This window comes from Oryctolagus cuniculus, chromosome 10 (genome assembly GCF_964237555.1).
Source record: "Oryctolagus cuniculus chromosome 10, mOryCun1.1, whole genome shotgun sequence".
NCBI classification, from domain to species: Eukaryota; Metazoa; Chordata; class Mammalia; order Lagomorpha; family Leporidae; genus Oryctolagus; species Oryctolagus cuniculus.
In genome coordinates this window covers 114,482,854-114,510,131 of record NC_091441.1, presented here as the reverse complement: position 1 = coordinate 114,510,131, position 27,278 = coordinate 114,482,854, and the positions used below count along the sequence as shown (strand labels likewise).

Below are 27,278 nucleotides of genomic sequence, written 5' to 3'. Positions count from 1 at the left end.
CGTCCGCGTGAGAGACCTGGGTTCCCGCCGTCCACGTGAGAGACCTGGGTTCCCGCCGTCCACGTGAGAGACCTGGGTTCCCGCCGTCCGCGTGAGAGACCTGGGTTCCCGCCGTCCACGTGAGAGACCTGGGTTCCCGCCGTCCACGTGAGAGACCTGGGTTCCCGCCGTCCGCGTGAGAGACCTGGGTTCCCGCCGTCCACGTGAGAGACCTGGGTTCCCGCCGTCCGCGTGAGAGACCTGGGTTCCCGCCGTCCACGTGAGAGACCTGGGTTGAGTTCTTGGCTCCCTGCTCCCAGCTTCAGCCTGACCCGGCTCTTGCCATTTTGTGCATTTAAGGAATGAGCCAGCACTTGGGAGCTCCATTTATCTTGTTTCTGCCTCTCAAATAAATCTTTTTTTTTTTTTTTTTTTTTTTTGCTGAACAAGTTTACTTTAAAAACCAATGATCCATTCTTGAACATAAGAAAAAATCTAAATTTATTATAGAATACAGTTCCTAGATTCTAAGATTATATTTAATATTTTTAAAAGTTGGGGAAAATATTTAGCACATTGCAGAAGATGACAAAAAGTACTTCTGTTTGTGCTTAAGCACAACTTTTAAGCTTTTAAAATAGTATAGCGTGGCACTGCGCGGCTACGGCTACCGTTCATTAGCGTCATCACGTGGCACGCAGCCTACGCACACCTCTGATAGTGGATGGTGAAGGCCGACATCTTGGTATTAGGAAAATAGTTTTGACCCCAAAGATCTCCCTGAGCTGAGGCGACAGAGACACAGGCCTGCCTGAAGCAGCAGCCTAGCTGAGGTTCTTGCACATAAAATGTGTTTTAAAAGACACTTTTTTAAAAAAAGATTGATTTATTTACTTGAGAGGTACAGTTACAGAAGGAGGGAGAGACAGGGAGAGAGGTTTTCCATCCACTGATCCACTCCCCACGTGCCCGCAGTAGCCATGGCTGGTGCAGGTAGGTGAAAGCCAAGAGCCAGGAACTCCATCCAGGTCTCCCATGTGGGTGGCAGGGACCCTGTCACTTAGGGTCTGCATTAGGAGGAAGCTGGCATTGGAAGCTGAGGTCAGGAATCGAACCCAGGTCCTCTGATATGGGATATGGACACCAGCTGCCTCTCAGTGTGTGTACCAGCAGGAAGCTGGATCAGAGGTGCAGCAGCCGGGACTCGAACCCAGGTACTCGGATGTGGGATGCAGGTGTCTTAACTGCTGAGCCAATCCCCACACCTCCCCACCCCACCACCATTTCTGCATAGCTCCTATGGTCCTTATCTAATCGCTTACTCCACTCAAATGCACAGTCCCCTGCTGGCCGGGGCCACTGCAATTTTAACAAAACGCAGAGCTGAGTTCCCAGTGCCCAGAGACTAGCCATCGTGCTGGGCACCGTGCTGGACACTGCGGGTGCAGAACATTTCCAGGGTCACACAGCGCAGCCGCCCAGGAGGGCAGGTGAGTTAATTACCTAATGAGTGTGTTCACGGAACAGATAAGATCAAGATTTCCCCAATCCTGGGTCAGGGATGAGAAAACCATAGCTCAGAGATGTTGACTCATCGCCCAGAGGCCACCCAGCCAGCAAGCAGCCCAGCACAGTGAGCCCAGGGGCACCTGCTGGAGGGTCCCCTTGACTCCCAACAGCCCTCCTGCCCCAGCTGGTACCTCACTGAGGGAAATCGCTGCAGCTTCCTGGACAGACTGGCCCAGGGCAGTCAAGGTGGGGTGGGACTGCTCCAGCCTCCAAGTGAGCCAGGAAACAGGGACTGCGGGGGGGGGGGGGGGGGGGGCTGGGCCAGGCCCGCGGAGGTTCAGAGAGGTCAAGTGATTTGGCCAAAGCCGCACCGCTGCGGAAGACGCAGAGCTTGGATCCGAACCCGAGACGCTGAGGCCAGCGACGCCGCCAAGGGGCCCGCGAGACAGAGCCGGGACGCACGGGAAGTCGCAGGGAGGAGGCCTGGGCCCGCGGCAGGTGCTGAGCTCCCCGTCCCCGGGGGTGTGCAAGCCGGTGCCGGGCGGTCCGGGGGCCGCCTCCCGCCTCCCGCGGCGGCCGCGGCGGGCGGGGCGGGGGCTGCTATTTCGGGCCGGAGCGCGCAGCCCGAGCCGCCATATTCGCTCCCGCCGGCCGCCCGCGGCGCGCAGCCACCACCATGAGCACCGCCGCCTTCCACATCGCCAGCCTCCTGGAGAAGATGACGTCCAGCGACAAGGACTTCAGGTGCGCCCGCCCCGCGCCCGCCTCGGCCCCGCGCTGCGCCCCGCCCGCTCCCTGCCTCGACCTCCCCGCAACTCCCGCCCGCGCCCCCCGCCGCGGTCGCCGCAGGCCCGCCGCGCCCCGCCCCTCCGCAGCCTCTGCGGGCCGCCCCAGTCCCCTGCGGCCGGCCGGCCCTCCCAGCCCCGCGCTGGATGCCCGCAGGCCCTGCGCCTCAACCGCAGAGTAGCCCTGGGCCTCTCCGTGGCGACTTCAGCATCCCAGCGCCTGCCCCTTCTCGGGACCCAGACCGCCCCCGGCTGGCCTGGGTCTGGCTGGGCAGGCCCAGGTGCGTGTTGGCTGGGGTGGGGCGGCCAGGTTTCTCTCTCCTGTGCCTTCTCCCGGCATCTGCAGAGCCGCAGGATCCGGGCTGGCCAGTGGGCCAACTCTTCATCCTCGAGGTGGGGAATTGAGGCCCATGGGGAGAAGGAGACTCAGAGACCGGCCGGGCCACACCCACTCACTGGACTTGCTGACCGGGACCCAGGCCCAGAGGCATGAAGTCGACTGGGTACAGTCACAGAGCTGGGTGGCGGGGACTTAATGAATGCAGACCGCCTCCGGTGGCCTGGCCCCTGCCCTCTCTGTGTTCTGGTACCCAAGCCCTGTCCAGAGCCCCACCCCCACCACCACCCCTTCAGCTGAGCAGGGCCATAATCCAGGCTTCAGGTCTTGGCTGTGTGGCCGCAGACAAGTACTTAACCCCCCTGAGCCTCGGCTTCTGTGTCTGTGAAATGGGTGTGATAACAACGCACCCCATCACGCAGGAGTGTCCGGAGGAGCGTGGGTCAGTGGGGCTGCTCCGTGGATGCCCCCCGCGTTCGGCGATCGTCAGAATCTGCCCTGTCCCCTGCCCTCTCTTGACCTCCACCCAGAAGTCCTTGGCTTCACCTGGACCTTCTCTGCACCTGCTAGCGTTCACTCTGTCCACTCCGGGGTCACCTCTGTGGGATGACCCCAGGCAGGGTTAGGTGCCTCCCCTGGGCCTAAGTACATTTTATTTACTTCTAATTAGCTGAAATTCAAGTTGCCACCTGCGGGCCAGGCCACCGGAGTGGACTGTGCAGATCCAGACAGCAGGGGACGCACGAGGGGACTCGACACCCACTCACTTTGCCCCACACCAGGACGGCATTTCCTTTGCACTGGGTATACAGTAGGCGCTCAGTGAATGCTTGCTAGGCTGCAGCTCCCGCTGTGCCCTCTGTGGGTGGGCTTCAGTCCACGCCCCTCCCCACCTGGGAGGTAGTGAGCACCTCTGTGTAAGACACAAGCTTGTAGGAGTGCAGCCACCTGGACCTGCCTGAGGCCCCGTGGCGGCCGGTGGCCCAGGGCGTATGCCCACTGTGCCTCAGCCCCAGGTCGGTGCCCAGGAGGGTGAGTTGGCCTTGTCTCTGCCAGGGGCCTGGAGAACACTTAGAACTGCCCGGCCTATGAGAATGGTGTCTATTTTTAAAGTTGCATAGCGGGCGCTGGGGCCTGCTGACCAGCTGTCCAGGCGCCCGTGGCGCCGTGTGTTGCAGCTGAGTTGCCTCTAGGGTTTCTCTGGGAACAAACCGAGACTGTGTCCCCTGGGTCCTGGTGACAGCTCGCAGGGGCCCGGGAAGCCTCAGAATTTCCCATCTTTGGGAGCACGAGGGGCTGCTCCGTTGCAGCTCTCATTGCAATGGTTGAAGTCTCGCAGGAATTCCCAAGGCCTTTCTCAGACCCATCACGTGTGGCTTGAGGAGCCCGGGGCCTGTGTGATGGGCTGCTGCGCCTTGGGCAGTTCCGGGACCTCTCCGAGCCTGCTTTCCGCATCTGCCTCATGCCAGGAGCTGGCTGTCCTTGTAAAACCTCCCAGGGATGTTACCGGGTAGGGGGCAAAGAAAAGTCCCATTTTATGCACTGGAAAACTGAGTCCCAGAGAGATAGAGGCAGTTGCCCAAGCTCACCCAGTTGAGTGGCAAAGCCAGTCAACTTAAAGGCAGCCCGCGATGCTCCCGCTTCCCTGCCCGGTCCTCGTCCCGGCTCCCCGCATATCCAGCCCGGCTTCTTCCCCCACCGGGGCTATTTCGGAAGAGTTGGTTTCGGAGTTTGGGCTTGCACCCAGCTGTTCGGCGCTCAGCTACTTTCTGGGCCAGCTCCCTCCCTCCCTCCCGTCCCGCCCAGGCCTTCTGTGGCCTTGTTCTTTGCCGAGCCTAGAGCCCAGGCCATGAAGGCGTTCGTTGTCCTGTGGGAGAGCTGGGGCCCTAAGCCTGCACCGCCGTGTGAGCAGGGCTGTGAGGATCCCACCCAGGGAGATCAGTTGTGCTCCCGGTGCCGTGTGGTCGGCGGCAGTCCTGAGGCAGGGATGTTGCAGCTGGGCTCCGGATGGGTGAATAGGAGTTGAACAAATAGAGAAGAAAGAGGGGAAGGGTGGGAGGGCCATGCTGGGGTGCCCAGCTGAGCCAGACCCCCATGGCGGGGCAGGGGACAGAGGGCAGGGCTGCTGGTCGACCGCACAGGAAGCAGGGCTGGTGGGAGAACAGCACAACCAGGGCCTTCTCTGCAGACACCACTGTCTGGTCCCGGCCCCGCGCGTCACTCCTCGCCGCTCTGCCCTGTGTGCGTCCCCAGCCTGCACCGCAGGTGCCTGCAGGAGCCTGGGCGTGCGTCAGGTGGGCCTTGCAGGGACCAGGGGAGTGGGGGAGGCAGCTGTGAGTTACGTCACCAGGGATTATAGGCCAGCTTGTATTCAGATGTTCTGTTTCCCTTTCTCTCTCTCTCTTTCTTTCTTTTTTTTTCTTCCTTCCTTTTTTTTTTTTTTTTTTTAAGATTTATTCATTTGTTTGAGAGACAGAGTTACAGAGAGAGGGAGAGACAGAGAGAGGTCCTCCACCCGCTGGTTCACTCCCCAGATGGCTGCAACGGCCGGAACTGGGCCAATCCGAAGCCAGGAGCTGGGAGCCTCCTCTGGTCTCCCACATGAGTGTCGGGGCCCAAGGATTTGGGCCATCCTCTGCTGTTTTTCCAGACCGTAAGCAGAGAGTTGGATTGGAAGAGGAGAACCGGCACCCATATAGGATGCCGGAGCCACAGGTGGAGGCTTAACCTATTATGCCACAGTGCTGGCCCCAAAAGTTCTGTTCTTGAGAGAATCCTGAACTCCATATTTTTATATCAACTCTCCCACTGTTCAAATAAGGAATTCCAGTTTGGAAGATTCATTTACATACTGGACACAGCTGAGGGCTTCCAATTTAAGACTCACTGTGTCTTCTTTTTTTAAATTTTTAAAATTCATTTGAAAGACAGAAAGAGACAAAGAGAGGGATTTTCCATTTGCTGGTTCATTTCACAAATACTTGCAACAGCCAGGGCTGGGCCAGGCTGAAGCCAGGAGTCAGAACCTAACCCAGGTCTCCCACGTGGGGGGCAGGGACCCACGTACTCGGGCCATCAACTACTGCCTCTGCCCATGCATGTCAGCAGGGAGCTGGAATCCGAAGTGGAGCTGGGCCTCGAACCCAGGCACTCCCACAAGGAGGGTATCCCAAGTGGCAGCCGAAGTCCTGTGCCAAACACTTGGCCCTGCTCTGCCACCTTCACGTTGGCAGGAGTGGTGCCCCTCCTGCCCCTGCATGCCTGCTTTTCAGGGCCTCCCACCTCGGGCCCCCAGGCCAGATGGCTTCGCCTGTCTGAGGTTGGGTGGTCCCTGACCTGGTCTGGGAGCTATTGGCCCCGGCCTCTACCTGTGCCTTCAGCATGGCCTTGGGCAGTGGGTTTCAAAGCATGCCCCCCACCATCTTGACTGTCATCTAGGAATTTGCTAGAAATGCCAAGTCTTGGGCCCAGCCCAGACCTGCTGACAAGCCATGCAGGTACGTGTGCTGCTGGCTCCCTGGGAGAGCTGCCAGCCCAAGGGCAGGGCCTGAGTGGCTTCTCTGTGCTGGGCAGACAGGGCCAGCCCCAGCCCAGCCATCTGGGACACATCTTGCCAACACCTGACTCCGTTGCAAGACATCTGTCCGGCTTCCCGGTGTCCCCATCCTGAGTGAGTGACGTGAGGGGTCCTTGTGCGGGTGGCAGTGCCTTTCACTGAGCACTTGTGTGCACACACAAACCCCCGGGGGCAGGCACTCGGCTCCACCCCCATTTGGGATGCGACTCACTCACATCTGCATTTGCATCAGTGCAGGGGTTCGAGCCTTGACTCTACAGCTCTAAGCACCTGGCAGCCATGCTGTCATTCTAGTCACCGAGAGACCTAGGTGGGTCTCCTTGCGGCAGCCCCTCCATACTTACAGCCCAGATAGTCTCCTTGACCTTGGGTCCAAGGTCTGCTTCCCAAGGGCATCTCTGAGTTGCCGCCTAAGCCCACCACCGGGGCCCAGGGACTGCCTGGCCATCCTCCTCTGCCCTCCCTGTGCAGGTTCATGGCCACCAGCGACCTGATGTCGGAGCTGCAGAAGGACTCCATCCAGCTGGACGAGGACAGTGAGCGCAAGGTGGTGAAGATGCTGCTCCGGCTACTGGAGGACAAGAACGGCGAGGTGCAGAACCTGGCCGTCAAGTGGTGAGCCTTGCCCCTCGGGGCCCAGCCTCGAGGGGAGAACCCCCAGCATCTCTTGGGGCCTCCGGGAAGCCAGAAAGTGCCTTAGTCTGGATCCCCCAGACGTAGACTCAGAGCCAGGTATTCAGGTCTGTTTGGGAAGTGATCCCACGCGATGTGATGGAAGACAGGGATGTGGGATGGGACACAGATGGGAAGAAAGCCAGTGACAGGCGTGTCACCAAGTGAGTGGCCGAGGCGAGCTGAGCCTCCCGGGGGCCTCTGGGGCATAGCATAGGATGTGCCCATTGGAGCTGTCCCATCCAAAGGCGGGGGATTAAGCCACCAGCCCCCTGTCACTCATCAGTTGCCAGCCACTCCTGGGAGGTGGTTTAGTTGCAGATATCTGCAGCCAGAGAAAGCCTGCGGGCAGAGACACTGCTGCTGGCCACTGGATGGTCAGGTTGGCACGCGCCAGAGTGGCAGGGGCCGCTGGGGCCGGGAGTCCAGCAGATCTAGGTTCCTGCACCGGAACCTAGAGCAGAAACAGCCGGCTCGCAGTGTGCAGTAAGGCAGCGTGGTTTTCGGGGTGCAGCTGGCCAGGCCCTGTGACAGTGGCCGTGCCGGTGACGTCAGAGCCTGACAGTAAGCAGGGCCTGGGGCCTCAGGGGCCACCAGCAGCCTCGCTCTTAGAAATGCTCACTGTGGCCTGGTTACGCTTCCCGGGGGAGGAGGGGGAACTATCATCTCCTCTCGTTTCCCTGAGAATTGCATTCTTGGAAGGATCGAGCGTTATGTGGAAACAACGCGGAAAGCGGGAGTTTGTGCTTACGCGTTCGTGCTCGCTTTTTTAGTGTGACACGATGCCCTAGAGAAGCCGCTCCTCCAGGAAGGGATTATTTCAGCTCCCGTTTCGGAATCTCACGGTTCCAGATCCAGCAGGTCCCTCTAGGGAGGCAGGAGAGTGGATCCCACGGAGAGCCGGGAAGCAGAGAGTGGCTGGGGCCGGCTCCAACTTTTTTTTTAAAAAAAAGGTTTATTTGATTTATTTGAAAGGCAGAGTGACAGAGAGAGAGGGAGAGACACATCTTCCATCCATTGGTTCACTCTTCAAATGGCCACAAAGACCAGGGTGACCCAGGCCAAAATCAGGAGCCTAGAACTCCATCCAGGTCTCTCATGTGGGTGGCGGGGCCCCCAGCACTTGGGCCATCTGCTGCTTTCCCAGGTGCATTAGCAGGGAGCTGGATGGAAAGTAGAGCAGCTAAGACTCTAACTGTCACTCATATGGGATAGCAATGACACAGGCAGCAGCTTAACCTACCCCACCCAACGCATTCCCCCCACCCCAAACCCCTACTCCCAGTCTAAGTTATCACCCTTTCACAAGGACTGCCTTGGACAGCATGCCCCCAGTGACCCAAGGACCTCCTACGAGGCGCCGCCTCCCAACTGCCGCCACGAGGCTAAGTTTGCACTCTCTTGGTGCCGTTAATTTGTGACTTTGGGGTTTAACATGCACATAAGTTGGGAGCTGAGTCTTGTGCAAAGCATGGCGCACATCAGATGAAATCTTAGCCTCGGCGAAGCACACAAAGGCCGTGTGCGGTGCGCATGCCACGCAGGACGGCGGCACTTGCAGGACACCCACAGTGCTGTGTTTGGCAATATTGTCTTGCTCCTGTTCCTGTGTCACCAACCTCAAAGCTAGAAATGCCACCTCCGTGGTTATAATGCCCAGAGTCCCCTGGCCGTGACACGGCAGTGGCACCCCTGTCGGCGGAAGGCAGCGCTGCAGGAGGAGGAGGGAAAGGATCCAAATTACTTCCCTGGGGGGGAGGAGCCAGGTCTGAGACCTGGTGTGCATTGCTGCCACCTGGGCCCTTGTAGAAATTATGAATTATCGTCTACAAAAATTACGTAGTACCTGTGTAGGGATTAAGGAGAGAGAGGAGGTGCCGCAGCAGGGGGTGGGACTACAGCACCCCAGAGCCTGTCCTCCGATGCACCCCAGCGTCTGAACACCACTCACTTGAGGCAGTGGTTTTCAACCTAGACCTCACTTGTCAGAATCACCTGGGGCAATTTTTAGCGAATCCAGCATCCAAGCCACACCTGGAACCGGGGACCTCAGACGCAGTGGGCCTGATGCCCAGGTAACTGTCTTTCAAAGGCCCCAGGTGACGGCAATGTGCAGCCAAAGCCGAGGACCCGGGAGTCTAGTGCCGCCATCTGTAAACTTTCCTAGGCATTCGATTCCAGGGGCCCTCGTGGACCTGCGGCTCCTTGTTCAGCAGGTGCGGGTGAGGGCCAGGGAGTCTGTAGCTGTAACAGGTGACGCTGATGGTGCTGATCTACGAGGAGACTCAGAAACAAGGCTCGGCCGGCGCCGCGGCTCACTAGGCTAATCCTCCGCCTAGCGGCGCCGGCACACCGGGTTCTAGTCCCGGTCGGGGCGCCGGATTCTGTCCCGGTTGCCCCTCTTCCAGGCCAGCTCTCTGCTGTGGCCAGGGAGTGCAGTGGAGGATGGCCCAGGTGCTTGGGCCCTGCACCCCATGGGAGACCAGGAGAAGCACCTGGCTCCTGGCTCCTGCCATCGGATCAGCGCGGTGTGCCGGCCGCAGCGCGCCAGCCGCGGCGGCCATTGGAGGGTGAACCAACGGCAAAAGGAAGACCTTTCTCTCTCTCTCTCTCTCTCTCTCTCTCTCACTGTCCACTCTGCCTGTCAAAAAAGAAAAAAAAAAGAAAAAACAAGGCTCAAGGCAGGGGTTCTTGGTGCGTGGTCCCTGCACACCTGGACACTTGCTAGAACTGTCCCTTCTCAGCCCCATCTCATGTCCTGAATGTGGGTGTCCCATATTTAAGGAGCCCCTGGGAGATTCCAGGACATGTTCAAATGAGAGAACCCTTGTTTGGGGCCACTGGCCACACAGTGAGAAAAGTAGGTTTGGCAAGCGCCAGGAATAATGCCAGCATAGCCAGAGGGGACACTTCTTTGGGGGCAAAACAGCAGGACCCTGGTTGATGTAGCCCCAGGAGCAAGAGGGGACATAGGAGGGCGCCTGCCTGAGCTGAGCCGGGGTGCTGGGGCCCTCCTCCCTCCCTGTTCAGCCTGGGCCCTCTGGTGGGCAAAGTGAAGGAGTACCAGGTAGAGACCATCGTGGACGCCCTCTGTGCCAACATGCGGTCGGACAAGGAGCAGCTGCGAGACATCGCTGGCATCGGCCTCAAGACCGTCCTCTCGGAGCTGCCCCCCGCAGCCACAGGTACCCAGGGCCCGGGGACCAGGTGCTGGCGTCAGAGAGGGGAGGGGACTTGGCTCACTCAGCTAGTGAGCGGCGGAGAATTCAGCCCCGGACTAACGCACGTCCAGGGCTCTGTGTGTGTTGCGAGTGCTGTCAGCTGTAGGTTAAAGTCAATCCAGGCTTGGTGTCTTTCTCAGGTAAGAATGTTGCAGCCATTCATTGAGCTGCTCGGTACCGACGGGGTGGAGGGCTCTGCCCCGACCCTCCCCCCATAAGGGGAGTTCATGTTTTCCCAAAAGCCCCCAAAAGACTCGGAACCACACCTCACTTGCCAGGACTGGGTCAGCTGGTCAGTGCTACAGCACAGAGGGAAGGTTCTATTCTCCCCTACTCCCTGTGCGAGGGGCTGGTCCCAGCTCTGCAGGTCCCCTAGCTGTCTCCTTTGACCAGAGGCAGGGCTGCCTCTTCCCCTGGCCCACGGCCTCACCGTGCCTGCCTCGTGCCCCACGCAGGCTCCGGGCTGGCCAGCAATGTGTGTCGGAAGATCACAGGCCAGCTTACCTGCGCCATCACGCAGCAGGAAGACGTGGCTGTGCAGCTGGAAGCCCTGGACATCCTCTCGGACATGCTGAGCAGGTGGGGGGGGGGTAGCACCCTGCGCCAAGGCCGGGGAGGGGACCGGGAGCAACTCAGATTCTCAGAGCCAGCACCTCCTGCATCCCAGGCCCTGTGTTTGGGGCTCCTTAACCACCCTAGCAAGCCTGCAGAAAACTTGTCACAATTGTCTGTGCCCAGAGGGTGACGAGGCATGGTCTGCCCAAGGGCCCATGGTTAGTGGACCTTCCCATGACTGGAGCACCCACTCCGCGGCCAGGTGCGTGCCTAGCATGGGAATCTGGGTTGGGTTCAGTCATGGCTGCTCCCAGGGAAGAGTTCAGACAGAAACAAAGCTGTGTCTGAAGTAAGTTCAACAAAAATGGGGCCTCTGGGAGCTCAGAGGGGCCACCCAACCCAGCTGGGGTGGGGACTTCCCGGGGAAGGTCCTGCCAGAGCTGAGCCTTTGAAGAAGGGCAGCACTCGGCCTGGTTTGAGTGCACACGAGGGGCTGCTGGAGGGGCAGATGGATTGCCCATAGCAGAGACAGAAGCCATGGGGTCCTGGGCCCTGCCAGGGGGTAGCGGCCTGCCCGTCCTGTGCAGAGGCGAGTGGGGGAGAGAGGAGGCTGGCGGCCGGGCTAGAACGGTGGAGGGGGAGGGTGTGTTTTCCATTGCTGTTTCCCTCTGCGGTGTGGAGAGTGGGTGGGAGGGGCGTGAACGGGCGGGTGCATTCGGGTTGTACTCAGCAGGTGGGCTCCACAGGACTTGGAGCGGGCCAGAGGGGCAGAGACTGGGAGATGAGCTCCAGGGTCTGCATTGAGTGACTGGGGGTGCCTGCTGTGGTGGGGTGCCCTCCCAGAGCTGGGGTGTGAGGAGGGAGGCCTTGGGTTTCGTTGGGGACAGCCACCGGCATGGCGGTAAGCCCTGTGGCCAGAATCCGTCTTTTTCAACCTGGCTTCTGGCACAGGCCCTGCCACATGGTAGGTGAACAGATAAACAAATGGAACCCTGGAGAGGGGTCTGGGCTGGACGGAGAGGGTCAGGAGGCCATGGTCAGGGAGTTCGGGAGGGAGGAGGGAGGTCTCAGGACACCCGGGGTGGAACATGCCCGGGCCTGGTGCAAAGCTGAGACCTGACCCTGCTGTTGTCTCTGCCTGGAGCTCCGGCTCAGGTGATCCCGGGGCCCTGGGGGTCCTGGAAGGAGCTTAGCCAGAGTGCCCGCGTCAGCAGTAGCGTTTAGCGCACTCTGGTCTTGGTGAAGGAATGGGGGAAACTGTAGCAAGCCCCAGGCCCACCCATCGCACTGCGCCCGCTCCCCAGGCGGGGAGCCCGAACACCTGGTCTGGCGTGGCCTCGCAGAGCAAGCGGCTTCAGGTGTCTTTGTTTCTCCCCAAGAAATCAACAAGTTCTCAATGTTGCCTGCCTTTTCCAGGGGCCAGGATGGGGGTGGGGGCCGCCTGGCCCCACTGCCTGCCTAGTGGCCCGGCCTGACGCCCCCTCCGGTTCCACCAGGCTGGGCGCCCCGCTGGGTGCCTTCCACGCCAGCCTCCTGCACTGCCTGCTGCCGCAGCTCAGCAGCCCGCGCCTGGCCGTGCGCAAGCGGGCGGTCGTGGCGCTCGGGCACCTGGCGGCCGCCTGCAACACGGACCTGTTCGTGGAGCTCGCCGACCACCTGCTGGACCGGCTGCCTGGCCCGCGCGCGCCCGCCAGCCCCGCTGCCATCCGCACCCTGATCCAGTGCTTGGGCAGCGTCGGCCGCCAGGCCGGCCACCGCCTCGGTGAGGGGGCGGGGCTTGGGAGAGGGTGTGGTGTGGTGGGCAGGGCTAGGGAGGCTCGCCTTCCAGGTGAGGGGCGTGGCCTTGAGGGGCAGGGCCCTGAATCTTCGGAGAACTGGTGGCTCAATTGTACATCCTGTTAGCAGACTGCTGGGTTATGTCCGAGCCTCCTACTTGATAGCAACCAAAAAATGCCTGTGCTGGGGTGTAATATGCTTATGGTGTGCCATCCTGCTGAGACGTGTGGTTGGGGGCCGTCTGGCCGTTGGTTGCCAGAGTGAGACTACCACTGCGTGCAGACGCCCAGAGTCCATCGCTTCCGGTTTCCCTGGGCCCCTCTGCCTCACTGCAGGCGGCCGCGGGCTGCTTTCTGTCCCTGGTGTTTCAAGGTCCTTGGGCACCTTGGGACTCCAGCCAGGAACAAGGCAGTGTGGGTAGAGATGGCTCCTGCTTAGCCCCTCCCCGCCCTGGCTCCCTCCCTGCAAGGAACCAGGCAAGCAGGCAAAGGGACATCCCAGCCATGCGTCCACATGCTGTCCTGTCCCCCTCAGACAGCAGCCACTCCTTGGCCACCTGGGACAAGGGCTCAGGGTCAGTTGGGCAGGGAACTGTGGGGTCCCAGGTCTGTAAGGGAGGCTTGGGGTCTCCAGGTCAGCATACCCGTTTGGGCACCATGGCTCAGGGTGAGGGCAGGGGCAGGATCCAGTGAAGTGGGGTCCCCGTGCCTGCTCCGTTAGGGCGGTACCTGCCTCCCTGCTCCCCCCAGCTGGGGCTCACAGCCTGGTGCAGGAAATAAAGCCAGGGTGAGAATAGTGGCTTTGGTAACAGCCACTGCTTAGGGAGTCGCTCCCTGCCCTGCCCTGCCCTGCCCTGCCCTGCCCTGCCCTGCCCTGCCCTGCCCCTGGCCCTGGGCTGAGTTCTGCTTGAATCCTGTCACGAGTCCCCCCAGCATCTCGGCCCGCTTGTCAGTCACCCTTGCTGTGCAGATCGTGGCCTGCCACGGCCGCGTGGCACGGGGGTGGCGCAGCTGAGGCTAGAACCACATGAAGCCGGCAGGGCTGCAGGTGCAGGGCTAGGCTAGGGAGACCCCCCTTGAGGGTCTGGCCTGGCTGCAGTGACTCCCCCGGCCCTGCAGGGGCGCACCTGGACCGCCTGGTGCCCCTGGTGGAGGCGTTCTGCCAGCTGGATGACGATGAGCTCCGCGAGTCCTGCCTGCAGGCCTTCGAGGCCTTCCTGAGGAAGTAGGTGCAGCGGGGGCCGGGACACGGGGCGGGAGTCGCGGGGGAGCCTGGGGGAGCGGGGTGGGATGGCGACCCATGTCCTGGAGTCTCGGGATTCCCCCTTGGGCTCCTGTCGGGGCTCAGCTGAGCTCCCGCATCCTGGCCCACACAGGTGCCCCAAGGAGATGGGCCCGCACGTGCCCAGCGTGACCGGCCTCTGCCTTGAGTGCCTGCAGCATGACCCCAACTACAGCTACGACAGCGATGGGGAGGAGGAGCAGATGGAGACTGAGGACAGCGATTTCAGCGAGCAAGGTGGGGAGACGGCGGGCTGGGCTCCCCCAGCCGGCACGGGCCACCCTGGGTGCCCCGGCCCTGCGCCAGCCCCGCCGCCTCCGACTGCATAGATCAGTGCCTGCTGGGGTGGAGGCTCCATGCCCCGGCCTCCCGCTTCCACGGGGTCTGCAGATCGCACATCCTCGGGGAGAATCGCATCGCTGCTCCGCACATCCTCACATTTCGGGTCACTGTGTCCTGAACACGGCAGCGTGACACCTGTGTGCCCGACGTTTGTGTTGTGTTGGGTGTGGGAAGTCCCTGTGAGATGACAGAAGGTACACAGGTTCTGTGCAAATCCTGTGCTGTGCCAGGTGAAGAACTCGAGCACGCATAGTTGGCGTTATTTGCAGGGTGACCCAGGTTCCGAGGGGCGCGTGTAATCCCGTCTCTTGGTGCTCTGAGCACTCTGGCATCGTATGCTTCACGGTACCTGAAACACGAGGCTTTGTCCTCTCCGTATGTTAGACCAGGAGGCTGGGGCAGCACAGCTCGGAAGCGCTGTGGTGGGGGCCTAGAGCCGCCCCATGCTGCTGGCTCGGGATTCCAGTGGTTATTGGTGGCATTCGGGAGGCACAAATTTAACCTGGCAGAGTGAAGCTCCCACAGCGGGCTGGTGGCCCTGCGGGGGTGGGGCGAGACGTCTGCAGGGGGCTGGACACGGTGGCTACCTCCCCTCTGTGCCTGCTTCTGGGACGGCTCCGGGGCACAGATACAGGATGCCGATGGAGGGAGATGGGGGCTTGGGGCCTGAGAGGGGAGTTGGAGCCAAGTGGGATGATAGGAGATGAAATCGGACGGGCGTGTTGGGACCTTCGGTGCCACGCCAGGGGTTTTGGACACTGTTGATCCAGGAATAGGGAGCCGAGGATGTTCGCTGCGGGTGGCCTGGGGTGGAGGAAGCAGCAGGTAAGGACGCACCGGCCTCGACCTCAGCCGTGTCTCCCAGGTGCCGTGGCGGGGCCTCATGGGCCCGAATCCCAGCTGTGTGTGTGTGGAGGGGGTCTCTCACCCTCTTTGCCTTCTGTGCAGTGGGGCTGGGCAGTGCCTTCCTTTCATAGGCAGTGGTAGACACTTGAGGCTTCATCAAGAGAAAGCTGCAGAAACCCGGCCTTTCCTTACTCTGAGTCCTACTGAGGCCCCTTCGGAATCGGGACCCCCGAGAGGCTGGGGCCGGGGGCGGGGAGGAGGCCTGAGGGGCGCCCCATCACTCTCCCTTCTGGAACCCCAGTAAAGGAGATTACACACAGGAGGGGTTGTGCCCAAAAAGGGGTTCTCAGAGTCTTCACTGAAGACATCCTCCTGATGTGGTCCATCAGTCAAGGGACAGGAGGCAGGGGGATGCCCTGGTTGAACTCGCTTGGGGCAAGCCTCTCCTCCTTGGCCCCAGCTCCATCACCTCTGTAAAGGGAGATACCCTCTGTCCCACGAGGCTGAGAGCTGCCAGGCTGTCCGGGATCGGAGACCTCTGGGGCCACCCCGGGCACCGCGGGTGTTCCACAGGGGACAGTGCCCGCGGGGAGGAACCACCGATCAGGGACCGTGGCTCCCTGCAGCCCTCCCCTGAGCCGCCCCCTGTCCCCACCCAGAAAGCGAGGACGAGTACAGCGACGATGACGACATGAGCTGGAAGGTGCGCCGCGCGGCGGCCAAGTGCTTGGCGGCGCTCATCGGCTCGCGGCCGGACCTGCTGCCCGAGTTCCACCGCACACTAGGCCCTGCGCTCATCCGCCGCTTCAAGGAGCGCGAGGAGAACGTGAAGGCCGACGTCTTCGGGGCTTACGTGGTGCTGCTGCGGCAGACGCGGCCCCCCAAGGGCTGGCTGCAGGCCGTGGAGGAGCCCACCCAGACCGGCAGCAACCTCCACATGCTGCGGGGACAGGTGGGCTGCGCCTGCACCCCTACTCCCCGCCCTCCCTCTGCCCGGCCGCCCACTGCATCCCCCACCCACTAAAGGGTGGAGTCCGTGCCCCTGGGTACAGTCTTGGGGCTGCCAGGCCGAGGGGACCAGTTCGTTGCGTTCCGCGAGCACTGGAAACCTTAGGAGTAGGGGATCCGATTGCTGTTGCTGAGAGCGCCCTCTGGCGGCCGTGTGGGGAATGGACCCTAATGGCTCGAGCACCCACAGCTGGCGCCGGTGACAGGAGGGTGCTTTGCTAGGCACGGTGGCAGACGGGGGATGCAGAGAAGTGGGACAGGGCAGGGAGGGGTCGTGTGGCCGTGGGCTTCTGGCTGAAGCCTGACGTGCGCTGCTCGGGGCCAGGGAAAGGAGAGTGGAGTGTGTTTTACTGGAAGCCTCCATGGATGCTGTGTTGACCATTTTCCCTCTCTAATGAAACAGCTGAGGCTGGGTAATTCGTAGAGATGAGAGGTTGGTCTGCAGCATAGGCGCACAGTCTAGCCAGCGTGGTGCCAGGTCTTAGGAGTGCTCCCTTGCAGACATCATGTGATGGTGGCTGAGAAAACGGATCCCGTGGCAGGCGGGAAGCCAGATGGGAGAGAAGGGCCAGCCTGGTTCTAACAATTCTCTCTTGGAAACTACTTTCCCAAGGTTGATACCCTCAGTGACCTCCCCGTAGGCTCCGCCTTTTAAAGGGGCCACCGCCTCCCAACACTGCCAGCTTCCAACACGTGACCCTTTGAGGGGACTCCCTTAAACCACAGCCAAGCCGCAGCAGTGCCTGGGTGGCGATGTCAGGGAGGCAGGTGGTGGAGATGCAGGCGTGGGACTGGTCCTTGGGGCTGCGTTTGGGAGCTCCTCTGGGGACACAGTCACGGCCAAGGAAGGAAGGGCTCCATGCTGGGGCCAGTTGGGCTCCTGCCTCTCTCTGGAGTGTAGTGGTGAGAGCCGGACTGTCCCGGTGACCTGGGCAGATACTGCCCGCTCTGGCCCTGTGTGGTGGACATGAGATTAGTGCTCCCCTGCCGGGCTGTGCAGGGGATGATGTAGCGTCCAGCGTGGAGTCGGCGATGACTGCCCGGGAGACACCCTCTCCATGCCGGCCTGCCCCCGGGGACCCGGCCTGGGCAGAGCCTTCTGGCTGTGGGTGGGCTGAGAGGTTGCACGGGGGCCCCTGACCTTGCCCGCCCGCCAACAGGTGCCCGTCGTGATGAAGGCCCTGCAGCGGCACCTGAAAGACCGGAGCGTCCGATGCCGGCAGGGCTGCTTCAGCCTCCTGGGCGAGCTGGCGGGCGTCGTCCCGGGCAGCCTGGCGGAGCACATGCCCGTGCTGGTGTCAGGTAGGTGGGGCTGCGATGGGGAGCCCGCGGGCAGGGGCCTCCTCCAGCCCCCAGATCTGCGTTGAGCCCTAGTCCCCAAGAGTCTGCACCCCAGTTCCAAGCCGAGCCCCTGTTCCACAGCTGGGTGCTCCCCTCGGCCAGCAGTGAGAGCGAGGCTAATTCCAAGCCCTGCTGCCTGGTTTCGAGTGAGTCCCTTGGCCTCGGTTGCTTCACCCCTGGCTGCTGGCCAGGCACTGACCCCGGGGAGCCCTGTACATAAGAGCTTAGGTGCTGTGTCCAGCTCTGGCCCTGGCCCTGCTTCCAGGTAGGGCTGCGTTAGGTGGGGAACCGTTGCCATGTTCCCCTCCCCGCGTTCCAGGCATTGTCTTCTCCCTGGCCGACCGCTCCAGCTCTTCCAGCATCCGGATGGACGCGCTGGCCTTCCTGCAGGGGCTGCTGGGCACGGAGCCAGCTGAGGCCTTCCACCTGCACCTGCCCACCCTCCTGCCCCCTGTGACGGCCTGTGTGGGTGACCCTTTCTACAAGATCGCAGCCGAGGCCTTGCTGGTGCTGCAGGAGCTGGTGCGGGCCCTGTGGCCTCTAGACAGGCCCCGGATGCTGGACCCCGAGCCGTACGTCGGGGAGATGTCTGCGGCCACTCTGGCGCGGCTCCGTGCCACCGACCTGGACCAGGAGGTGAAGGAGCGGGCCATCTCCTGCACGGGCCACCTCCTGGCCCACCTGGGCGACCGGCTCGGGGACGACCTGCAGCCCACGTTATCCCTCCTCCTGGACCGCCTGCGGAATGAGATCACGCGGCTGCCCGCCATCAAGGCGCTCACGCTGGTGGCCGTGTCCCCGCTGCGGCTTGACCTGCAGCCCATCCTGGCCGAGGCGCTGCCCATCCTGGCCTCATTCTTGCGCAAGAATCAGCGGGCCCTGCGGCTGGCCACGCTGGCTGCCTTGGACGCCCTGGCCCAGAGCCAGGGGCTCGGCCTCCCGCCCTCCGCTGTGCGGGCCGTGCTGGCCGAGCTGCCAGCACTGGTCAGCGAGAGCGACATGCACGTGGCCCAGCTGGCCGTGGACTTCCTCGCCACGGTGACCCAGGCGCAGCCGGCCTCTCTGGCGGAGGTCAGCGGCCCTGTGCTCTCGGAGCTGCTCCGGTTGCTCCGGTCGCCTCTGCTGCCGGCAGGCGTGCTGGCGGCTGCCGAAGGCTTCCTGCAGGCCCTGGTGGGGACCCGGCCGCCGTGCGTGGACTACGCCGAGCTCATCCGCCTGCTCACTGCGCCCGTGTATGAGCAGGCTGCGGACGGCGGGCCGGGCCTGCACAAGCAGGTGTTCCACTCGCTGGCGCGGTGCGTGGCGGCCCTCTCTGCCGCCTGTCCCCAGGAGGCAGCAGGCACGGCCAGCCGCCTGGTCAGCGACGCCAGGTCGCCCCGCTCGAGTCCGGCGGTCAAGGTCCTGGCTTTCCTCTCGCTGGCCGAGGTGGGCCAGATGGCCGGCCCTGGCCCCCAGCGGGAGCTAAAGACGGTGCTCGTGGAAGCGTTGGGCTCGCCCAGCGAGGACGTGAGGGCCGCGGCCTCCTACGCCCTGGGCCGCGTGGGCGCCGGCAACCTGCCCGACTTCCTGCCCTTCCTGCTGGCGCAGATCGAGGCGGAGCCGCGCCGCCAGTACCTGCTGCTGCACTCGCTGCGGGAGGCCTTGGGGGCCGCGCAGCCCGACAGCCTGAAGCCCTACGCCGAGGACATCTGGGCCCTGCTGTTCCAGCGCTGCGAGGGGGCCGAGGAGGGCACCCGGGGGGTGGTGGCCGAGTGCATCGGGAAGCTGGTCCTGGTGAACCCGCCGTTCCTCTTGCCCCGCTTCCGGAAGCAGCTTGCAGCAGGTACGGCCCTGCCCCCGGCTGGGCGCGTAGGTGGATCACCGCGTAGGTGTGGGAGTCGGCGGTGCCTGCGAGGTCCAGACACAGGAGGCTCCTCGTGTGAGCCCCCCTGGGCTGCAGGGGCGGAGTCCTTGACGTGGACCATGACGCATGCACCGAACCGTTGTGCGCGGTCGTTTTCATCGTTCCCTGCACGGGCACTGCCTGATGCTGACGGCAGTGTAGATGGGGATTGGAGGATGCAGCCCTGGGGGTGGAGGGTGGGGGTGCGCTGTGTGATGTTGGGGCATGGCAGGGTGCTTCAGAGTCCTGGGAGGGAGAAGCAGGGCCCCTGGGGACGGAAGCCCTCTGAGCTTCCAGCCAGTGGGTCCTGGCGTCAGCAGGGGCTGCTGACTCCGCGGGTCTAAGGCGGCGGAAGTGCTGGGTACGGTGAGTGGTCCCTGAGAAGCTGCTGCTGTGGCCCTGTGTGCCCGCGTCGGCTGCCAGGGGCTTCGCAGCTGCTGGGTTCTAAGACACACTCCTCTGGCCCTCGGTGCTATGTTGAGGCTGCTGTCTGTGACTGTGGGCGTCCCGGGCCGGGGAGGAGGCGGCCACCAGCTCCCGGGAAGCTCGGAGCCCAGTCCTGGCCAGCTTCCAGCAGGTGCCCGCGGCCTCCCCGTAGGCCCCTCGTGCTGGTCTCCGGTTCACCTCCCTGCCCTGATGGGCCTTTGACCTCGTTTTTCTTCTTTTCCCTTCACATTGCTCAGTTCCGTGCCTGTCCTCATTGGTCACCCTAGACCTTTCTGGGAGCTGACTGGGGCCCAGGTGAAGATGGGGGAGATGCGGAGTGCGATTTCAGTGACTTGCACCCACCTGAGTGTACTTCCTCCCTGAGGCTCCGGGCTAAGGTCGAGGGTGTATCATGGAAACAGCCCGGACCTCTTTCCTGGGGAGCACAGGGCCTGGGTGTGTGTGTTTCATTTTTTAGAAGAAAGGAATTTATTGAAGCATTAGTCTTCAGAAACATTGAAAAATTTTTAAAAATTCCACATAGACCTAAGAACTGGCTTCTAAAGCAGACCCCATGGCTCCTTCTCCGGGGGTGGTGGTGTTAAGGAGATAACCCTCAGGGGTTCACAGCAGGTCTGGCTCAGGAACTTCCTGATCCACCTGCCGCTGGCCCTGCGTGCACCTGTCAGCTGGCCCAGCTCTGACCAGTCGGCGTGCTCACGTGTTTCACGGAACCTCGGTCATGTCCAGGATCCGGGTGACGAGAGTCTGGTTACCTCTTGTCACTGTCAGGCGATCACAGACCCAGAGACTTAGCAGACAGCAGGTGTCCTGTCACTGTTTGAAGTGGAAATGAAATGGCGCTCCGTCCAGTCTCCTCCCCCCACTGCCAGCTTCAGGTAGCGCCTGCGGGCTCCCTCATTCATTTCCCTCGCCAGTAAGGGGGTGCCAGGGTATGCCCAAAGTTCGTGGAGGATGGAATTGGAGAGAAGTTGAATTCAGTGTAAGAAATTTTGAAATCCGTAAATAGGAGGAGTCTGAAAAAAAGTTCCTGGGAAATACATCTTATGAAAAAATGCATGAATTAGAAAAAAAAATAAACTGATCTGTTAATTCCATTTTCCATGAACTTTTTGAAGCATGCTCCTTTCTCCTTCGCTCCCTTTGGCTTCCTCAGACAGCAAAGCAGAATTGAGTTCTCCTCTACCAAGCTGGAAAGGGGGCTGTTCTGAGTCCCGCTGGGCGGAAGGGCCCAGCTAGGAATGCCGGGTGTGCCGTGTGGTGTGGGTGTGGCTTTACCCACGCCGAGACGCTCCCTTCTCAGGTGTAAGAGCGATAGTCGTTTGGAGGAATTCATCGGGCATCATCATGGCTCGTTAGTGAGTAGGACTGAGCGGTGTCTACACATGGCCTACCGTCCCAAGGCGGGAGGGGACGTCGTGCGTGGTGCACCTGCTGTCCCTGGTTGCTGGTTCTCTGCTTCCACAGTGTGCTCACCCGACGGCTTGCTCTCGGCTGCAGCAGGAAGAGCCGAAGGCAGACTCGGGGTTGCCGTGGGTGACACTCGGGACGTGGGGTTGTGAGTGAGGTTCTGTCTACCATGGAGGCAGGGAGCAGCCACAGCGCCTCGCCACCTGCTGACACCCAGAAGCGTCCCCTGCCCCTCGCCAAGCCGCCGCCTTTCGTCCTGCAGGTCAGCCGCACACCCGGAGCACTGTCATCACGGCGGTCAAGTTCCTCATCTCGGACCAGCCTCATCCCATCGACCCACTGCTGAAGAGCTTCGTTGGTGAGCGCCGCCCTCCCACCCCTGCCCCGGCACAGCCCTGCAGCTTGGGCGCCTGTGTGTACCACTTCAGCCAAGGGGAGCTGGGGACTGTAGAGGCCGCCTCGCCCCCTGCTGGGCACTGGGAGGCAGGCCAGGCAGTGAGCTTGCTCTTAGAACAGCCGCCCCGGGGAGAGCTCAGGGTGCCCTGAGAATCACCTTCGTCCTCTCCCAGGGCGGCTTCTTAGGGACATCCCACGAGACCCCACTGCCTCTCCCATGGCTGCACTGGGGACCCAGCTCCCGTGCCTGAGCCTCTGGGAGAACGTGCTCCGGTCTCCTCCACACCGCAGCAGGCGGCTGTGTGTCCGCCGTGCCTCTCACCCCGTCTCGCCCTATGCCAGGGGAGTTCATGGAGAGCCTGCAGGACCCCGACCTGAACGTGCGCCGCGCCACGCTGGCCTTCTTCAACTCGGCCGTGCACAACAAGCCCTCGCTGGTGCGGGACCTGCTGGGCGACATCCTGCCGCTCCTCTACCAGGAGACCAAGGTCCGCCGGGACCTCATCCGCGAGGTGAGCCCCGCCCCTGGCTGCCCCGGCTCCTTGATGGTCACTCCCGGGCATGCCTGGGGGGCACGTGGCCTGAGCCAGGGTCTGCTCTCCGCCCCCAGCTGAGCGACCCCAGCCGGGGAGGCCTGATCCTCTCTGACCCTCGGCTTCTCCTCAGGGCAGGGGGGCCGCGAGGACTCCATGAGCTAGATCCCCCAGGGGCTCTGGAACGCTCCGGGTATACAGCTGGTGCTCACAACATCCCTGATCCCAAATCTGAAATGCTCCAAAATCCAAAATGTACTGGTAGGGCACCACACCTGGAATAATTTATGTGTGAGTTCCTGAGATAAGTCACAGTCAAATACAGGCCCCAGGTGCGCTGTATCAAGTTACCTGTGCCTTCAGGCTGCGTGTGTGAGGTCCCATCCTGAGGGCGGCTCGCTGTGTATATTTTATTTTATTTTATTTTTTTATTTTTTGACAGGCAGAGTGGACAGTGAGAGAGAGAGAGAGAAAGGTCTTCCTTTGCCGTTGGTTCACCCTCCAATGGCCGCCGCGGCCGGCGCACTGCGCATGGCGCACCGCGCTGATCCGAAGGCAGGAGCCAGGTACTTATCCTGGTCTCCCATGGGGTGCAGGGCCCAAGCACTTGGGCCATCCTCCACTGCACTTCCCTGGCCACAGCAGAGAGCTGGCCTGGAAGAGGGGCAACCGGGACAGAATCCGGTGCCCCGACCGGGACTAGAACCCGGTGTGCCAGCACTGCAAGGCGGAGGATTAGCCTAGTGAGCCGCGGCGCCGGCCTCGCTGTGTGTAGATGTTCTAAGGCGCCCCCATTCTGAGATCTGAACTGCTTCAGGCTGGAGTACTTCGGATCAGGCGCGCTCAGCTGGGCTGGTTTCTGCCCCCAAGGAATGAAGCAGGGACGAGCTCATGGGCTGCCGCCTCGGCTTAAACCCACCAGGCACAGCAGGGGTCTGAGGGCACCCACCAGCGGGGACGTCACACGATGATGTCCGAGGGTCCGAGCCACCTGGCCTCCCCGAGGAGGAAGCAGCCATGTCTAGCAGGCAGGGGAGCCGCTTGTCTGCCGTCACAGCCACACGCCCGCGGCTGGGTGGCGTGTGACGGGCAGAGGTTAACGTAGCTCGCGGTCCTGGAGGCTGGGAGTTCCCGGCCACACGGCCCCGTGGTTCAGCCTCTGGCAGGGGCTCTGGAGAAGCCCAGGCCGCTGCTCCTCCACACCAGCTGGGGGCTGGGCTAGGGAGACCCGCGTCCCTCTGAGGACAGCGGCCCAGGGGCCTGACCCACTCCCCATCTGGGTGCCGAGCCACATGCAAACCATAACAGGGTGATTTCCCCAGAGGGGCTGGGTGTTGAGGGTGAGTTTACCATTCAGAGCAGGGCCTTGCTGTTCAGAGCTTCAGAGAGAGTGGGATTTTGTCTGTTTTTTCCCTTATTGTTGTTTGTAATTTGAAAGGCAGGAGAAAGGTCTTGTTCCACTGGTTTGTTCCCCAAATGCCTGTGACAGCCCGGGCTGGGCCAGGCTGAAGCCAGTAGCCTGGAACTCCATCCGGGTCTTCAGTATGGGTGGCAGGGACCCCAGAACTTGAGCGTGCTGGAATCGGCAGCAGAGGAGGCAGGACTCGACTATGGGATGCCCGTGTCCCAGGTGGTATCCTGCCTGCTGCATCCAGTCGCACACAGAGACGTGGCTGCTCCGTTCCAGGCCACCACTTGCCGCCCTTGAGTTCCCAGGAAGGTCAGTTAGGCAGCCCGAGCCTTAGCTGCTTAGAGGTTAAGTAGGGGCAGTAACGACACCCGCTGGGGTCGGCACAGGGGCCGCTCGGAGCGTTGCAGCATAGGTGCGGGGTGTGGGGCAGGCGATGTCCCCCGAGGCCACACCCCACCTCGCCCATCTGCCCCTCCTGCAGGTGGAGATGGGGCCCTTTAAGCACACGGTGGACGACGGGCTGGACGTGCGGAAGGCGGCCTTCGAGTGCATGTACTCGCTGCTCGAGAGCTGCCTGGGCCAGCTGGACATCTGCGAGTTCCTGAACCACGTGGAGGATGGGCTGAAGGACCACTATGACATCCGGGTAGGCCACGCTCTCGGCCGGGCCACGCTTGCCTGCCCCTGCTCCAGACCCCCTCTCCCTCCCCATAAGAACAGCCACCTGGGGTACAGACTGGGCATGCTCACTGGAGACCAGGGCAGAAACTGGAAACATGGCCACTGGGGCCCAGCAAGTCCATCTATCTCAGTGTCCCCTGTGCGCTGTGCTCCTCACCAGAGTTCCCCAAGGGCCCTTGCTCAGGGAAGCGCAGTCCTGTAGGGAGCCGGTCTCATCTTGCACTGACAGGAGACAGTGTGGGCCACTGTCTCCCTCGGGGCAGTGAGGCCAGGGCTGGAGGGGCAGTCTGGAGACAGGTTTCCTCGTGTCATACCTTCTTGTGTGTGTTTTTTTTTTTTTTAAAAAAACACTTGATCTTAGCCAAAAGGCCGAGAAGCGATTATTTTTTTTTTTTAAAGACTTATTTGAAAGGCAGAGTTACAGAGGAGAGAGATGGCTGCAATAGCTGGTGCTGGGTTGATCTGAAGCCAGGAGCCTGGAGCTTCCTCTAGGTCTCCCAGGGGCCCAAGGACTCGGGCTGTTTTCCCAGGCCATAGCAGGGTACTGGGTCAGAAGTGGAGCAGCCAGGACTCGAATCAGTGCTTACATGGTATGCTGGCACTGCAGGCGCCGGCCCTGTTTTGTGTTTTAAAGATTTACTTGCTTGAAAGGCATAGATGCCTGCAATGGCTGGGACTGGCCCAGGCTGAAGCCAGGAGCCAGGAGCTCCACCAGGGTCTCCCACGTGGGTGGCAGGGGCCCATCCCATGCTGCTTTCCCAGGCCATCAGCACGGAGCTGGATGGGAAGTGGAGCTGCTGGGATTTGAACTGGTGCCCACACGGGATGCTACTGTCGCTGCGCCTCTGCCCCCACTGTTTGGAAACTACAGTCTGTTCCCGTTAGCGGGACTCATTGCTTTGGGTTGTGGTACACAAAGCACACCCGGGACCTTCTCCCCGTGTTGGGCGTGGTCTGGGGGCACCGCGTTCATTCATGGTGCCATGCAGCAGGTGCCCACCCCCTTTCCACGCCAACGTCTGTGCTCCGGAGCTGGCCTAGAATTTGCCTCCCATGGGCCCCTGATGGAGTCCTGGCTGCTGGCTTCAGCCTGGCCCAGCCTCAGCTGTGTTGGCATCGGGGAGGGAACCAGCCGTTGATCTCTCTGCCTTTCCAGCAAAATGAACAAAGCGGTCATCGTGACCCCTCAGCGGCAGCCAGGCCCCTGGCCATGTGGTTGGTGCACAGGTTCGGTTCGGTTCTGAGGCCTCGGTGTTGAGAAAGTGAGGTCTGAGAACGCCAGGCACTGTGCGCCCAGCCCTGCCCTCCCTGCTGCTCTCTTGATCTGAGCCGCCTCAGAGGGGTGTGGCTTCCAAAGGGAACTGAGGCCAGGCGTGCCGTGGGCGGGGTTTGCACTGGTCTGGGTGTGGTCTCTGGGCTGGGCCCGGGCCACACCAAACCCTGCCTGTCTCCTTGCAGATGCTCACCTTCATCATGCTTGCCCGGCTGGCGACCCTGTGTCCTGCGCCCGTGCTGCAGAGGGTGGACCGGCTCATCGAGCCGCTCAGGGCCACCTGCACCGCCAAGGTAAGCCCCCGTGTGCACCTGCAGGGAACGGAGGCCAAGAGGGGAAGTTGGGCCAGAGCTAGAGCACTCCCTGAGGGCCAGGCCTGGGCTAGAGGTAGGAAGGAAACAGCACCGGTTTGATGCATCCCCTATGGTCAGTTTGCTCAAACCTGGCTGAGAAGCAGGGTCAGACTCGGGCGGCTGGTGGACACAGGCCCGAGCTGCTGGCCTGGCGGACCTCACGGACAGCTTGTGAAAAGCTGCGGCTGTGCCCAGTGGACAGCCTGTTAAGTACCCACTGAATCAAAGAACTTGGGTTTTGAACGGGTGGGGAGCTTGACAACTCCCAGTCCTCAAGAGGGGAGTTGAACTGGTGGAGGCTCGCCCCGCGGGCAGTGCCCGGCAGTGTCCAGTCCCTGCCACACTGCTGACCTACAGGCTCTAAAGCCAAAAGCTTCCTGGTAAGCTGTTGGGCGAGGAAACTGGACTTCACCGGCTGCAGGCTGTTTGTGACCTCTGACTCTGTTACTGCTGGAATACCAGTGCTACTCCATTTATTAGATTGGGTGGAAGAGCCGACAGACAGCAAGGTGCCGCCTCTCCTGGTGGGGTGTGCGGGATGCTGGACTGTTAGGATTCAGGCACACGCGGAGCTGGCCAGGCGCCTGCTGCTGGTGAGGCTGCAGCCAAGCGCCTACAGAGCCACCCGTCAGCACACAATCAGCCTCGGGCAGTCTACACTGGAGCGGAACTCATGGCAGAAAGCCCCGTGGGGAGCACAGGGTGGGCAGAGCTGAGGCAGTGGCCGGGCAGGCGGCACAGCCAGGCTCCGGAAAGGACGCTCCTCCCTCCCTACAGGTCAAGGCTGGGTCCGTGAAGCAGGAGTTTGAGAAACAAGACGAACTGAAGCGCTCCGCCATGAGGGCCGTGGCCGCCCTGCTGACCATCCCAGAAGTGGGCAAGAGCCCCATCATGGCCGACTTCTCCTCCCAAATCCGGTCCAACCCCGAACTCAACACCCTTTTTGAAAGCATCCAGAAGGATTCTGCTTCAGCCCCCGGCACAGACTCGATGGAGCTCAGCTAGCTGGGCCCTCCCAGGTGAGCCCCCCTCTAGGACGGGAGCCCCCCCAGGAGGCAGAGGGGCAGGGCAAGGCAGTGTCCCCAAACCTCTCCATCTGTCCCCTGCAGGCTGGGCCGCGCCCCCGGCACCCCCACTCCTCCGCCTCACTGGACTGGACACGAACCCACAGGACTGTGCTCCGGCGGGCATCTCAGGAAAAAACGTAGGAAACCGTCAGCACCGACACAGTAGGCGACTGGGCAGGCCTGGACTAGTGTTTCAAACACCGAAACTCAGCTGGCCAACGGGGAACCCGTAAGGCACCGGCATCCAAAGAGGCTCTGAATGCACAGATCTAAACAGCGGTAGGACAGGGTGAAGTGTTTCCTGGACATCTCAGGTTAATAAAACAGATTCTAAATAACCTGTGACCGTCTCCTCCACGTCCTTCCTGCACTTCTTTTGAACACATCCCTGGTCAATTTGGAGAAAATGTAAATGCTTCACTCCGTTGTGAACGTGAAGACGGACGCTACCTGTGGCACCAAGGGGCTGACCTGCGGGCAGGAAGAGCGCCCCTAGCAAAGCCCGCTCCACCCTAGCTGCTGCTGGGAGCCCCGGGTCTCCCTGCTGGGGGGGTGGGGGGGGGGGTGGGGCGGCTGTCCCCGCCTCGGGCCTGAGG

General features: G+C 61.8%; 1 protein-coding gene across 1 annotated transcript; it reads left to right on the top strand.

The window, feature by feature from the left end:
• Positions 1-2,042: 2,042 nt before the first annotated feature.
• CAND2 (cullin associated and neddylation dissociated 2 (putative)) lies at positions 2,043-27,020 on the top strand. Its single transcript, XM_002713042.5, has 16 exons — positions 2,043-2,232; positions 6,659-6,802; positions 9,890-10,044; positions 10,536-10,659; positions 12,132-12,397; positions 13,530-13,635; positions 13,787-13,929; positions 15,540-15,832; positions 17,049-17,190; positions 17,549-19,051; positions 21,231-21,326; positions 21,707-21,876; positions 23,790-23,954; positions 25,448-25,555; positions 26,393-26,634; positions 26,725-27,020. The coding sequence occupies exons 1-15, from the start codon at positions 2,165-2,167 to the stop codon at positions 26,618-26,620; spliced, it is 3,711 nt and encodes a 1,236-aa protein (XP_002713088.1). The 5' UTR covers positions 2,043-2,164; the 3' UTR covers positions 26,621-26,634; positions 26,725-27,020.
• The last annotated feature ends 258 nt before the right edge of the window (positions 27,021-27,278 follow it).

Excerpts from the sequence above, each read along its gene's own strand:
- CAND2 (XM_002713042.5), top strand. The coding sequence starts at position 2,165 with ATGAGCACCGCCGCCTTCCACATCGCCAGCCTCCTGGAGAAGATGACG. Across the intron at positions 17,191-17,548 it reads CATGCCCGTGCTGGTGTCAG|GCATTGTCTTCTCCCTGGCC; the intron begins GTAGGTGGGGCT and ends CCCGCGTTCCAG. Across the intron at positions 19,052-21,230 it reads CCGGAAGCAGCTTGCAGCAG|GTCAGCCGCACACCCGGAGC; the intron begins GTACGGCCCTGC and ends TTCGTCCTGCAG.